We start from the raw sequence: 14,994 nt of genomic DNA, 5'->3' as shown, positions 1-14,994 counted from the left end.
TCCCAGGAAGAAGGAGGGAGCTTCCCCAAAAGCCAGCTGTGCTCTCTGCCCTGAAAGCAGAAGCGGCCAGTAACTTAAACCAGAGATTCTCCAGCGTCGGAGTGTCTTTATGCCCAGGATCCTTTGGACACCCAGCTGTATCTTTTGGGGGTGTGTGTCCACTCTCTCAGCATTTGCCTCTGTCTCTGTTCCCCAGAGATTGTCTCGAGCTGAACTGGGAGGCCCCCCCTTTTTTTTTTCCAGAAACCTCTCAGTGCTAGCAGCCTCAGTCAGTCAAGATTAGCCCTTGGCAGACACTCAACTTTCAAAGAGGTTGAAAGGAGAAAAGCAGACTTCCAGAGGAAGCTGTTGCTGCAGTCCAATGCATCGGTGGAGAAGGTTGGCCACGCTCAGGCAGGGGCTGGGTTGTGAGCCAGGGGCTGGACAGTTGGGATGCAGACTGGAGATGTGGCGCCTGGGGGTCTGGGGGCCCAGCCTCGTTCTCCCAGGACCTGGAGAAGCCTGTTGGACATGATGGCAGTGCTCAGGATCTTGGTTACAGGGCTGCCATTTGGGGGGTGTCCCCAGGGTGGGGGGCTGTCTAGGGAGGGGAGCAGTGTTCCTTCCTGGTTGGGGGGCTGGCCTGGGAGGTAGGAGATGTGGCATTTTCAGAACCCACTGGTGAAATGCCCTCCTGAATTTTGCGTGACACGTGAGTGGGGATTGGGTCATCTCTGCTCTTCCTCCTCCTGTACCTTCCTCCTTTCTGAGCTTGGACATATCTCCCTTTGCTGTCACCCCTGGGTAAGGTGACCTCTAAGGCCCCTTCCAGGTTTAATCTGAAATAATAGGGTAATTCTATATGGGTCTCCTAGGTTCCTACCATGAGCCCAATGAGAATATAATTAACAGCTGTAGGTTGCAGCAGGGCTGCTCCATGGCCCAGTTTTTGGGACTCAAGAACAGGGGAGCAGTGTCCTGTGGGACTGGGTCCTGTGGAATGGAGCAGAGAGTACCAGTGGCTGGACCTTCTCTCTTTCAGGTTCTGTATGTGCTTTCCTCTGTTTTAAAAAAATGGCTTAAAGAAACCCTCTAAAACTTAAAAAAGTAGTATTGGTTAAAAAAATAGAAGTCTGCGTAAAGCAAAAAATGAAAGGTCCGTGTTTCTCACTGTGTACTCCATCTCATCCCCCAACAGCAATAGTCACAATCACTACCAACAGGTTGGTTTAGCTTTGTCTTTTTTTTTTTTTTTAGGGGAGTGATGTTAAATTATATAGCTATGTGCATTTGCTTTTAAAAATTTAACTATGCTATATTATGAATATGTTTTCTCATTAGTAATTTGGATTCAGCTTATTCTTTTGTTAGGTTAAAAAAATTATTTTCTTAAATTTACATTTCTTTAATAGTACATGAGTCTGCCTTTGTCCTCACACTAAGCCAGTTCTAGACATCAGCCTTGTCATCATTTCTGCAAGTCTGGTAGGTGGGAAGTCTGGTAGGTGGGAAAATAGCATTGTCTTTTGATATTTCTTTGGTTATTTGTGATGTTGAGCTTTTTGTATATTTGTTAGACATTTGCATTTCTTCAGTGGAATAAATGTGTATTCATATTCTTTTCTATTCTTTTTATGTTAATTTCTTGGGGCTGTCTATATGTTCTGGAAATGAATCCTTTGCCTGTTGTGTCTTGGAAATATTTTCACCTCATCAGCCTTCATGGTGTCACACTGAGGTTTTAACTTTTTAAAAAATTAGTTAATTAGTTTTATTTTTGGTTGCTCTGGGTCTTCACTCCGTGCACAGGCCTTTCTCTAGATGCGGTGAGCAGAGGCTACCCTTTGTTGAGGTGCACAGGCTTCTCATTGCGTTGGCTTCTCTTGTTGCACAGCATGTGCTCTAGGGCACGCAGCTTCACGACTCATGGGGACTAGAGCATGGGCTTAGCCGTTGTGGCGCGTGGGCTGAGTTCCTCTGTGGCATGTGGAATCTTCCCGGACTAGGGATCGAACCCTGGCATTTCAAATACATCAAGGGGAATGAGTTTGTTTTCTACATCATTCTGAGTTGAGTACAGGTCTTTAGAAAATCTTGTTTGAGTCTTCGGACAAATCAAACTTGTATGTCTTCATCCGGTAACCATTCATTGATCTATTGTGATGTGTCAGGCAGTATCATATGGGATAAAGTCGTGAACAAAAAAGATACAAATCCCAGTCCTTGGGGAGCTCATAGTCTGGCCAAAAGTTCCTGGTCACCAACTGGGTAGGTAAGGTGGTATTCCATCCCTGGTCTCACTGGGCGTCTAGGAAACTGGGGGACCAAGTGGGTGTGGCTCCTTGCCCAGGCGTTTCAGCACTGTGCCACAGGTGAGCTCCGGCTCCCAGCACCCCTGAGCGGGTTCACCTCTCTCGCACAGATAATCTTCTTACAGACCAGGCCTCGCCTGCCACACTCAGCTGCCCTGCTGAGCAGCTGCATGGACGGTCACATCTATGCCTGGTCCATCCACGGGAATGGAGGCCTGCTGGGCAAGTTCCCTGTGGACTCTGTAGACAATGGGGACGTGGTTGTGGGTGCCATGGCCACGGATCAAAATGACTGGATTCTTGTCACAGGGGATTGCAAAGGATGCATCAAGGTGAGGAAGAACTGGCATTGGGATCGAGGGGCTGGCATGAGCCAAGCTCTGGCCTCCTTTTTGCCATCTGTGGCCCTCGCCCAGTCCCTATGCCCTCTGGGCACTCGTTTCACTTGTAGCACAGTGGGTGGTGGGGTGGGTTATCTCAGATTCCTCTCCTGCCCTCATAGGCCCAGGGAAGTGAGGGAGGGCTTGGTCAGGAGGTCCCCTGCCCAGAAGCCTTCCTGTGGGTCCTGTGCTTTAGAATTCTCTTCCTGCTACTCCCTCACCCCCAGCTGTGCATCTGATCTGTGATCAGCTGTCTCAGGAGCTGATTTTGTGCTTTGTGGTGATGTGAGGTGTGAATGTCCCGTCCTTGGGTCTGTCACACTCTCCCTGTATGCTAGCTAAAGGTCTGGCCTAGAAGATGCCATGATCCCCTTGGGGGTGTGAGTAAGAACCAGCCCCCTGAGGTAAAGAGAAATGGTCTGGGAGGGACCCTCAGAGTGAGTAGGTGTTGGGGGTCAAGGAGTCCTGGGCTACTAACCCATACTTTGTGCCTAGATCTGGGACATCAAGGATTACTGCACACATTCTGACAAGCAGACGAACTATCCCAGTGAGATCAACAAGTTTCGGTTCTTAATTTCTGAACGGATTCAGGTCAGCCTCCCAAACTACAGTCCCCCAGAGGGAAAAAAGGTAGGATGATTACTGGACAGTTACTGAGAAAAGTGCCCCTGAGCCCCACCAATGAGTTAGGACCATGGTTCCCACACTGAGATTCGGAATCTTTCATGTTTTCTGTTCAAGGTTGTCTGATTGATGTGGAAAAGGTTTTCTACTCACCAGAAGTCACTATTAACCAGTGAAACATAAGCACATACCAAACACACTCATGTGTACACATACACACGTATGCACACCTTCCATGGGCTTTGATCTTTGCAATGAAGGCCCTGAGGTCGTAAATTCCTTTAAAAAATAATGAAAATATTTGCGTATTTTCTTGAGTAGGTAGTGCATTTGCGTATGTGCTAAGTCGCTTCAGTCGTGCCCCAGTCTTTGTGACTATGGATGTAGCCTGCCAGGCTTCTCTGTCCATGGGATTCTTTAGGCAAGAATACTGGAGTGTGTGGCCATGCCCTCCTGCAGGGGATCTTCTCAACCCAGGGATCGAACCCACATGTCTTATGTCTCCTGGCGGGTTCTTTACCAATAAGGCCATGTTGGGAAGCCCAGATAATGCATCTACATAGTTTAAAAATCACTTGATATTTCCCTGATGGCTAGTGAATTTGAGCATCTTTTCCTAAGTTGTCAGGAAAATGTAAATTAAAACCAAGAGGTGATATCACTGCTTATCTACCAGAATGACTAGAACTGAAAGGACAGGCAATGCCAAATATTGGCAAGAATATAGGTCAACTGGCGATAAACCGTCTAAACTTGGTTATGTTGATGGTTGCAACTCTGAATATATGAAAAGCCACTGAAGCCAGCACTTTAAATAGATAAGCTGTATGTGAATTGTATTTCAATAAAACTGTGTTTAAAAGCTATAGAAACGATAGAGCAAATATTCTTTTTTTTTTTTTAACAAATCTTTGTTTGTAGTTGTTTATCTACACATCTGGTAATTTACCCCAAGGAAGTAGTATGTAAAAGGACATAAATCTAAGGCCTTTAATGTGTACTGCCATGCTGGATTCCAGAAAATTTATGTAGGTTTTCACTTTATTAGTTTGTTTTGCTTTATCCTTGACAGCATGAAGTTTTTATCATTAACAGTATTTATCTGAGTGAGTGCCCCCTGATAGATATATATGGCATTCAAAGTGAAAAAAAAACCTTTTAGCTGATTTTTAAATAATTTCTTTTGATTTTGTAAAAATATCTTTGCTTATATTGACATCTGTCCTTATTTTATTGGCTATATATATTTTGTGAATTATCTCTTCATGTCCTTGGTCCATTTTTCTTTTGTGGTGGCCATCTTTTATAAATGATGTGCAATCATCTTAAAATATATTAACTCATTGCCTGTCATATGTATTACAAACATCCCCTCCCCCCAGTTTGTCATTTGCCTTTTAATTTATGATGAGTTTTAAATTACAGCATATATTTTGGTGGTCAATTTTTCTTCCCATTGTGATACTTCCTGTTGCTTATCACTTTCTTATCAGAGATAATAATTCAGAGATAATAGTCATTCTTTCTCTTCAATGTTTTATGGTTTCATTAAAAAGGATTCTTCAACCCTTCTAGTGTTTACTCTTAAGATATAAGACAATGCTTTAAGTTTCACCACTTAGTTTACCAGGAATTCCAACACTGTTGATTGAATCCTGTTCTCTATTACCACCAATTTCCTGCCATTCTTGTCATTTATCAGTGTTTTAAATATTTATTTGGGTTGGTTTCTGAGATATTGTCTTCCATTGTCTAGTTTTTATTACTGTGATGTAACATACTCGAGTATGATAAAACATGTCCTCCTTCATTAATTTTGTTTTATTTGAAAATAGTCTTGGATATTTACGCTCATTTTCCAGTTAAGTAGGATTTTATTCTTTCATAGCACAATGTGATATATCACTCCATTTCTTGCCCTATTCCATGCCTGATGCCCAACTAAATATCTTGAAAAAATGACCTGGGTTCTTGTCGAGCCCCATCACTTTCTAGCTGTGCGGTTCTGGACTGGTTACTGAATGTTTCTGACTCTCCCTTCTCTCCTCTCTGCAGTGGTGAGACCCAAACACATCCCATAAGGTTATCCTGATGCTCAAATGAAATAATCTATACACAGGAAGCTGGCAAGCAATACAACAATATGCAATTTTTTTTTTTAAATGATTTTACTGAAGGGACCGGTGAGGGCCAGAGAAGTGCTTGGATTTACCTAAGGTCACCAGAAAGTTCATGTGGGGGTGTATCTAGAACTAGAACCCTGACCCATGTCCCAGCTCCTTCCAGAAGCCTCTGCTACCTCCAGCCCTGGGTGCCCTCTGATGAGCCAGTGTCTTGGGAGCTTAATTAATTCTCTTGCACTGTCCCCTGTAGGTTGAGGCCGGCCAGACCATTTCCCTGATTCCACCGCAGCTTCTGATTACCTGGAAGGCCCATTTGGATAGTGTGGCAGACATCCTATATGTGGATAGCCTCCAGCTGGTTATCAGTGCTGGCCAGGACCGGGACGTCAAGGCTTGGAAACTGTCTGGTGACGCCATTGGTATGGACGGTCCTGCTGAAGCTCAGTCATGCCCCATGGCCCTTCCTGGCCCTGGCCCTGACCCTGTGAGAACACAAGCTGGCATAAACCTCATATCCTATGGGGTGGGAGTTTCAGACCACAGCAGCTGTCTTTCCTCAAAAATATCACAAGGCGTGAGTCTGTCCAATTGTCCATTCAGCAGTCTGTCCATCCGCTCTTTCACTCATCTGCTCAACACTATTTGCCTTTGCATATCAGATCATATATCTGGTAAGGTACATTCCATTCTCATTTTAAAAATAAACTTAATTCTTGAGGTGTAACATATGTAATGAAAAGCGCACAAACCAAAAATATTCTCAACTTAGTGAGTTTTCAGGAAGTAGACATATAGCCATATAACCACCACTGTATCAAGAAACAGAACATCACCAGCACTCAGGGCTTGCCTCACCTCCTGACCCCCACTGCCTCTACCTACACCTTTCCAAAAGGAACCGCTGTTCTGATTCCTAAGTCCAAAGCTTATGGTGGTCTGGCTTTGAACTCCGTCTAAATGGAGTCATTTGGTAGTTTCTCCTTTGTGTCTGGCTTCTTCCTCTCAAACACCATACACTGGTGCCATTCTGTCATTCGTTGCCTGTAGTAGCCCATTCGTTCTTACTGCTGAGGGGTATTCTGTTGTTGATACCATACTTTATCTATCTGTGCTACTGTTGGTGGGCATTAGCTATTAGCATTTGCGCTATTAAAAACAAACACTGCTATGAACACCCTCATATAGGTTTTTTTTTTTTTGAACAAGTGTATGCGTTTCTGTTAGACATGTATTTATAATAGAATTGCTGAACCACAGAGTATACACATTCAGTCTCACTAGATACTGCTAAGCTATCTTTCAAAGAGCTTACCAGTTTTTCACTCTTTCAGTTTAGTTCAGTTCAGTCGCTCAGTCGTGTCCGACTCTTTGCAACCCCATGAACCACAGCACGCCAGGCCTCCCTGTCTATCACCAACTCCCGGAGTTCACTCAAACTCATGTCCATTACCTCACACCGATCAGAGTGACCACCATCAAAAAGTCTATACATAATAAATGCTGAAGAGGGTGTGGAGAAAAGAGAAATCTCCTGTAGTGTCCATGGGAATGTAAATTGGTGTAGGCACTAAGGAAAACAGTATGGAAGTTCTTTAAAAAGCTAAAAATAAGAGCTGCCATATGATCCAGCAGTCCCACTCCTGAGTATATATTCAGAAAAGATGTAAACTATTAATTCAAAAAGATATATGTGCTCCAGTGTTCAGAGCAGCACTGTTTACAGTAGATAAGACATGGAGGGGGTCTGTGCCCCTGCATTGTTCAAGGGTTAATTTAGTTTATACATATTCACTCTTTTAGTTAATTTAGTTTAAGGGTTCAAGGGTTAATTTAGTTTATACATATTCACTCTTTTATTGTGATAAAAAAACACAGTGTGAAGATTTTCTTACCTTAACCATTTTACCTGTACAGTCCGGGAGTGTTAACTCATTATTGACAGGGTTTTTTTTTTTTTGCAATAACTAGTGCCTTTGGCCAGTGATTATGTTATGTAAGTGAATATTGAAATGTCTCTGGTGAATAACATTTGGGTCACAAAAGACGTATTAATACATCTCTGGCCAATACCGTGTTAATAACTGTAACAAGTTGTGTAAAATAACTCTAGAACTTTTTCATCTTGGCAAATGGAATTGTCTACTTCAGTTCAGTTCAGTTCAGTTCAGTTGCTCAGTCGTGTCCGACTCTCCGCGACCCCATGAATCACAGCACGCCAGGCCTCGCTGTCCATCACCAACTCCTGGACCAGCTGCATACAGCAACTCTTACTCTCTCATAACTTTGTAACCACTTGATGTCATCATTGCATTAAATTTTAGCCATTTTGGTGAATATGTAGTGGCATTTTATTGTGGTTTTAATTTGAATCCCTGATGAGTAGTGAGGTTGAATATCTATTTATGTATTTATTGATCAATTATATATTTTAAGTCCCATGTCTCTCATTCTCTCTTCTGTTCTTTCCATTTTTTTTTTTCCTATCTCTGTATTCCAGTTTGGATATTTTCTACTGACCTGCCTTCCAGTTCAGTAATCTTGTCTCCTGTGTGCAGCCTGCTATTAAATCCATTCAGATACTGTATTTTTTAGTTCTAGAACACTCATTTGATTTTTTTCTACAAATTTCGATTAATGGTTGAAATTCTGCTTCTTTTCCTCCATTTTGTTCATATTTTCCTTTATTTTATTTAACATTTTCACAATAGTTGTTTTAAAGTATTTACCTATCAACTCTAGTGTCTGAATTATCTGTGAGTCTGATTCTAATGCCTATTTCTTCTTTTGATTATTGGCTATATTTTCCTGCCTTTTCACATGTCATGTATAGGAAAACTCCAGTGAAACCAAACCAAACAAAAACCCAACCCAAATCAAGCTGAACTTTCCTGAACTTTGTAGAAAAAAAACTGTAAAGACTGAAGCTGATATGATTTTCCTCCAATGCATTGCTCTATCCTCTGCGTAGAGCTTCTTGTCTCAATGCAGTTAGGAAGTGAGCTGGGTTGGGGCTGGACTGCAGCTTTAGGAGCCCTAGTTTACTTCTGTGTTCAGTTGATTCCAGGGTAAAGCCTGTTGTGTTTGTTGTTGGCTTCTTCCTCCAGTGAGACAGACTCTTGACTCCTAGTGAGCTCATTCTGTCTTTCTAGTCCAACTCCCAGAACTTAAGCAATTGCAGGCCTCAATCTTCTTTCCATGTGGCAACTGCTCATTTGTTCTATGTGTCTCTAAGTCTGTTTTTGTTTGTTTCATTTGTCTGTTTTGTTTTTTAGATTATATAAATGAGATCATGAGGCATTTGTCTTTCTTTAACTTGTTTTACTTAACACAGTACTTTCTAGAGCCACCCATGTTGTCACAAATGGCAAGATTTCTCTTTTTTTATGACTGAGTCATATTCTCTAAGCTCTCCTGTAGGGAAAACAACCGTGCCTTTGGGACTGCACTAGACTTAATCTGTCATGCCAGCCAGATTGGCTCTTAGAAACTCTGCTGGTTTCCCTAACTTTGGGTATCTTTCTTCTGCTAAACGGAGCCTGATTCTCACTCACCATGTGCCCATACTCAGAAAAATGCTCCCAGAGAAGAAAGAAGTTCCCAATTTTAGTTCTTCTGGGAAGGACTCTTTCCTTTCTGTAATTTTGGTTTGTCTAGTCTTCTTTGCTTCTATAGCTCTCCAGTGATTTTTCTAAATACAGTTTTTAAAGGTTACTTTCCATTTACAGTTATTACAAAATACGGGCTGAATTCCCTGTGTTGGGCAGCGTACATCCTTGAGCCTGTCTTACACCCTATAGTTTGTACCTCCCTGCGGTAATCACTAGTGTGTTCTCTGTATTTGTGAGTCTGCTTCTTTTTTATTATATTCATCAATTTGTTATATTTTTCAGATTCCACTTACAAGTGATATAATGTTTGTCTTTGACTGACTGACTTATTTCACTTAGCATATAGCCTTCAAGGTCCATTCTTGTTGCCACAAATGGTGAAATTTTGTTTTTTTCTTTATGACTGAATAGCTTTCCATTATATGTATTGATATATGTACCACATCTTCTTAGGTTGTTTCCGTATCTTGGCAATTATAAATAAAGCTGCTTGTGGGCACTGGGCTGTGTGTACTTTTTGAATTTTTTTTTTGGAAGTATACCCAGGAGTGGAGTTGTGGGACTGTATGGTAGTCCTATTTTTAGTTTCTGAGAATGCCCCCATGCTGTTTTTCACAGTGACTGAACTCATTTACATTCCCACAAATAGTGTACATGGGTTCCTTTTGTTCCAGATCCTCACCAACATTCATTATCTGCGTTCTTTTTGATGATGGCCATTCTGATTGGTGTGAGGTGACATCTTATTCTGCTCCAGTGATTTGTAAAAATATGACTTTGTAACACATCTGTTTTGTTTTTCTTAATTAAAAAGAATTCTACAGCATGAAAATGGCCTATAACTCACTATACCCTGCCCAGAAGTAGGACTCATATTTCTCTATTCTTACTCCCTACTTTCTACCCCAGCCCTGATCCTCCACAGACCCATTCCTAACCTCACATCTGATAGGTGACTGATAGATGCCTGACAGTCTTTTACCATTGCCATTTTATGTGTGAGCCGCTTAAAGCCTGTCTGAGGACTATTCAGTCATTGCATAGCACCCTCTCATTCTTAACCTATATGTGGGGCAGGATGCTTTAGGCCTGAACTCCAAGTATATCCTAGGGTTAGGGTCTGACTCCTCCAGATATTTACCAAGTAGCTGGCATAAAGCCTGGGATATGTTGGGAATAGTCAGGTGTAGGCCAGGAATAAGGGATTGCTGGCTGCCTCTTGAGGGTGGATGGTGAGGGACAGAGTGTTTAGAGGAGGGAGTGGCTGGCCAGTCCTTGCTACTGAACTGGGTCTGGTTAAATCACAGGGACATTTGGCCTGAGTGTTTGGAAAAGGCTGCAGGATACCCCAATGATTACTGATGGCGAACTAAATGAAAGATTAAAGAAGGAGGGTGACTTCTTCGACCCCAATGAGAAGACCTTCCATCTAGAACTACAGTGAGTTATCACAATGGTCATTGGTCATTGGTCAACTGGTCAACTCTAGTCTGGATCCCAGGAGGCCTCCCTTATAGGGTAGTGCTGGGCATATTCAGGTAGGGCCTTCAGAATGTCACAGGCTTGGGAATTGCAGGTAACTTGACTCTACAGGTGGTGGCTGTGGCCTCAGAGCCCGAGGCTCTGTTCTAGCCCAGATCAGCTGTAAGATTGAGCAGTGAAAACCAGAAAATATAAAACCCCAAGTCCTTAGATGGGGACCCTGCTCCAGAATCAGGCTCTGGAGGTCACTGGTGGGAGAGCCCAGGGTTCTGGACTTGACATGTGTGTTATTTCTCTGAGTCGGGGAAGGCAGGTTTCTTGCTACGTGTTCTTTCCTCTACAGGTTCCTCCTCCACCTGTGCTCTATCCCTATTCCTGACCAAGTCTCAGATAAATTTTTTGTTGTTCAGTTGCTAAGTCATGTCCAACTCTTTGTGACCCTATGGACTGCAGCACACCAGGGTTCCCAGTCCTTCACTCTCTTCCAGAGTTTGCTCAAACTCATGTCCACTGAGTCAGTGATGCCATCCTCTCTCACCCCCTTCTCTTCCTGTCCTCCATCTTTCCCAGCATCAGAGTCTTTTCCAATGAGTCAGCTCTTTGCATCAAGTGGCCAAAGTATTGGAGCTTGAGCTTCAGTATTAGTCCTTCCAAAGAATATTCAGGACTGATTTCCTTTAGGATGGACTGGTTTGATCTCCTTGCATCTAAGGGACTCTTAAGAGTCTTCTCTAGCACCATAGTTTGAAAGCACCAATTCTTTGGCACTCAGCCTTCTGAGAGATGGTGCAACTCTCACATCTGTACATGACTACTGGAAAAACCATAGCTTTGGGTCATTCAAAAAATATTTATTGAGGGCCTGCTGACTGCCAGGTTGTGCTAGGTTCTGGACATCCAAAACTATCCAGACATAGGTCCTGCCTCAGGGAATTCCCAGTCCACTGAGGGAGATGAATATGTAACCCATGGCTACAGTTCTATGTGGTAAACAATAGGACTATTAAGACAGGCTTGGCTCAGAGGATAATCACCTGATTGGGTAGAGCAAGTAAGGAAGGCTTCATAGAATAGAGATTTTGGAGTTGGGTTTTGACATGTAAGTAAGAGTTTGTCAGGCACCATAGAGTCCTCGTGGCTCCTATGCTCCTGTCAAGGCTTAGGCTTTTACAGTCCTGTCAGGATATATCAACAAGGCAGAGGCAAGGTTTCCCTTGCAGGGAGAGGAAGTTTAGGTGTTCTGCAAGGGGAGGCCCAGGGGAAGTCTGGATGGGGTGTCAGGCCTCCATAGAAAAGGATGTTGGGTGGTGGGAGGTGTTGCAGAACTTGTTGGAGGCCAGGATAAGCAGGGCTTTGTTTGTGTTAACTGAACACTTGCCCATTGATGGTCCCTGAGCTGTACAGCCTCAGGGGAGGGATGAGAAGGTTGGAGAGGATTCAGCCCAGAAAGGAGAAACCTGCCTGGGGAGGGATGTCCCACCACATGGTGCAGAGGGCACCTTGTGAAGGAAAGCCCCTCACATCAGGGAGGAGCGAGACCTTGCTGAGGCCCTGATGTACCAGCGGCGGGAACAGGTAGTGCTCTTAGATCTCCTGAATGGGAAGGCAGACACGGAGGCTAAAGCCTGGGCCAGGCTGCAAAAGATAACCCCGACGTCCCCATGGACTGGAAAGCGCTCCCCAGAAGACATTGAGGACACCTGGTGCAAGTGGGAATCCAGGGGCAAGCAGGTGAGGCTGGGTGGGGCACTGAGTGGGTAGGGAAGCCCTCAACCCTCAGCCCTGAGCCTTCGCCCTTGCCTGGAACCCCTGCAGGAGAGCAAAGTCCTGGGAACAGCATACAAGCCCAAGGAGCGGTCACGGAGTCCTGGACTCCTGTTCACCAATGTGCAGTATGGCTGGATGAAGCACCAGGTGAGTCAGAGTGGGGTTAGCTCCCTGAGATGCTGGGCCTAGAGGCTGGGAGTCCCACCTCCATCATGCCCACATGGTCCTCCAGTGGGAATAAGGGGTGCACCTTTCCTTAACAGGATTCTGGGCCATAGGCAGCTCTGGGATGAAGTCGGTCTGGCTGGTTTGTTTGCTAAGGCCCTGCTTGAGGCCATGGACACAGTTTTTGTCCTTGAGGACAAACCTCATTGAGCCTATGGGAGGAGGTTGTTTGTGGACCTGGAACCTGTGGATCACCTTCAAAGCATTTCCCAGAGTCTGCTTGTTTGTTGGGCTTCCCTTGTAGCTTAGTCGGTAAAGAATCTGCCTGCAGTGCAGGAGACCCCAGTTTGATCCCTGGGTCAGGAAGATCCCCTGGAGAAGGAAATGGCAACCCACTCCAACATTCTTGCCTGGAAAATCCCATGGACAGAGGAGCCTGGTGGGCTGCAGTCCACGGAGTCGCAAAGAGTCGGGTTCACTGCTCGTGTCTCCACACTGGGTGCCCTTCTGGAGCAGACACAGGGCCTCATGGTGCTAGGCACACAGTCAGCAAGAGACAGAGAGAGTGGAACAGGCCTGTCCTTGGGGAGAGAAAGGGACCAGGGACTTTGGAAAGACCAGCCTGGAGTCCCATCCTGCCTCTTGCTTGGGCAGATCCCAGCCTCTCCCAACCTCTCTCTCCTCCTCAGGGGAGCTCCCATCCTCTGGACTGTGGACTCAAAGGCAACCCCCTGGCCCCAGGCTGGGGAGGGGTCAGTGCCAAAAGGAACTTGGCTTCCTTGCCCTTTCCTGTAGACGGGCCTCCCAGCACAGCATGGCAAGTGCTGCTGGGAGAGGTGGAGGCATGTCTGGAGAGTTCCTTGCATTCAAGCCCCACTCAGGGTCCAGCTCGAGGCCTCATTGTAAGATGGGGATGGTCCAGCACTGATCTCACAGGACTGTTGGCAGCACCAGGAGGAGGGCCGGGGGCTGGGCCTGGTGCCCAGTGGGCTCACTGCTCGGCCGAGTGTGGGCATCACCAGTGTCGCTGTTCAGTCGCTAAGTCACGGACTGCAGCATTCCAGGCCTCCCTGTCCCTCCCAGGTCATCAGCGACAGGCGTGCAACTCTGGGGTCGGCTCCTCTCTCACAGGAAGCCCCCAGAGTCCGTCCTCCCTGGCAACCCTGCTCTTGGACCTTGCTGTTCCTCATGCTCCCCTGCTCTGTTCCCTGCAGATCTCACCTCAGGTCTACCAGAGCCTGCACTTCAATGAGCTGGCGTCCACCCAGAACCCTGCCTTCAAGACGCAAAATGTCCTGGACCAGCAGAGCTGGCTCACCCTCCTGGTGACCCAGCGCATCCGGAAGGACCTGGGTCCCTACAGGGATACTGCACCTGAGCACCTGGCCAGCTCATCCACCACCACGGCCTCCTCTCCCTCCTCACGCTCGCTGTCAGCCTCAGGCTCCAGGCTCCTGGCATCTGGCCTGGCCCCATCCTCATGATCCCAGCCGCCCTGATCCTTATTGCAGCCCCCGTCTGCCCCTGCACCCTGTCCTCCCCCGCGGACCTATCCCAGGTATCCGGGCACGTCCTGCAGAGGCCAGTGACCTCCCTGCCCCACGGCCGCTCCCTCAGGCTGCCCTCCAGGTCTCTGAAGGCCCACCTTCGTCCTTCCACATCAGGCTCTGAGGTGGCGCATCCTCTCTCCAGTCCGCCAGCAGGGCCACCAGGATCATGAGGTCCTGTCTGTCCCTGGCTTACCCTCTGCCAGGGCCAGAGGGTACAGACCTCGCCCTGGCTCTCCCCACTCTGCCATCTGGTGAAGCCAACCTTCTTCGCCAGAATCCTGGAGAAGAAAATAAATGTTCTCAGATGTTGAAGTCCCACCGGACTTGGGTTTGGGCTGTGTGTCCCTAGCCCCTTAAGCACCGGGCTGTCTCTCTGATTCGGGGTCGTGCTCCCCTAGGCAAGGGGATGTGGGGAGGAGAGTCCCTCTTCTCAGGACACTTGGTGTGGCTGTCTGGCAAGTGACAGGTCGAAGCCTGGGGCAGGGGCTTCACAAGCCCTGGGGGTGCTGTGGTGGGTGGTGTGAGTGAGTGGGGGAGGGGGAAGCAGCGGAGGAGAGGAGGTCAGCCAGGCAGGTGGGACCTTGAAGACCAGGAAAAGGCATCTGGAGTGACTCTGAGTGAGACGGGAGCCATTGCAGGGGCTGGAGCCAGAGTGCAAAGCGGTGGGATTGAAGCGGAGCCGAGAGGAAGCTGCTCTGAGCAGTGATGGTGGAGCTGGTCAGAGGGCGAGGGGGATGGTCAGGAGGTGAAGGTGGGGGGTGCCGATGTGCCGAGTGGATTGTGGGGGAGAGAGTGTCTTGCTCAACTTGGCTGTTTTTTGTCCTGAGGCCTTTTACATGGCAAGTCCTACTGAACTCCCAGGGAGGCAGTCATCTTCTCCCCATTTTACAGAAGGGAACAGAGGCTCAGAGAGGGGAAGTAACTTGCCCAGGGTCATCCAGCATGGAAGCCAGAGTGGGATCTGTACCCAGGCCAGGGTGACACTTGAGCCCGGCTTCCCT

General features: G+C 46.4%; 1 protein-coding gene across 1 annotated transcript in view; it reads left to right on the top strand.

Moving 5' to 3' along the window:
• Nucleotides 1-14,304, top strand: part of EFCAB8 (EF-hand calcium binding domain 8) — a 47,302-nt gene extending 32,998 nt beyond the window's left edge. The window contains 7 exon segments of the mRNA XM_088843847.1: nt 244-378; nt 2,402-2,623; nt 3,167-3,304; nt 5,672-5,840; nt 10,337-10,469; nt 12,038-12,425; nt 13,658-14,304. Of these exon segments, the coding sequence (XP_088699973.1) occupies nt 244-378; nt 2,402-2,623; nt 3,167-3,304; nt 5,672-5,840; nt 10,337-10,469; nt 12,038-12,425; nt 13,658-14,032 (1,560 nt within the window). The 3' untranslated portion in view covers nt 14,033-14,304.
• Nucleotides 14,305-14,994: the final 690 nt, after the last annotated feature.

This window comes from Moschus berezovskii, chromosome 15, assembly GCF_049115385.1.
Source record: "Moschus berezovskii isolate FMDL1 chromosome 15, NW_MosBer_1.0, whole genome shotgun sequence".
Classification (NCBI taxonomy): Eukaryota; Metazoa; Chordata; class Mammalia; order Artiodactyla; family Moschidae; genus Moschus; species Moschus berezovskii.
The sequence above is the reverse complement of the archived record's forward strand: the minus strand, read 5'-3'. Positions and strand labels throughout refer to the sequence as shown.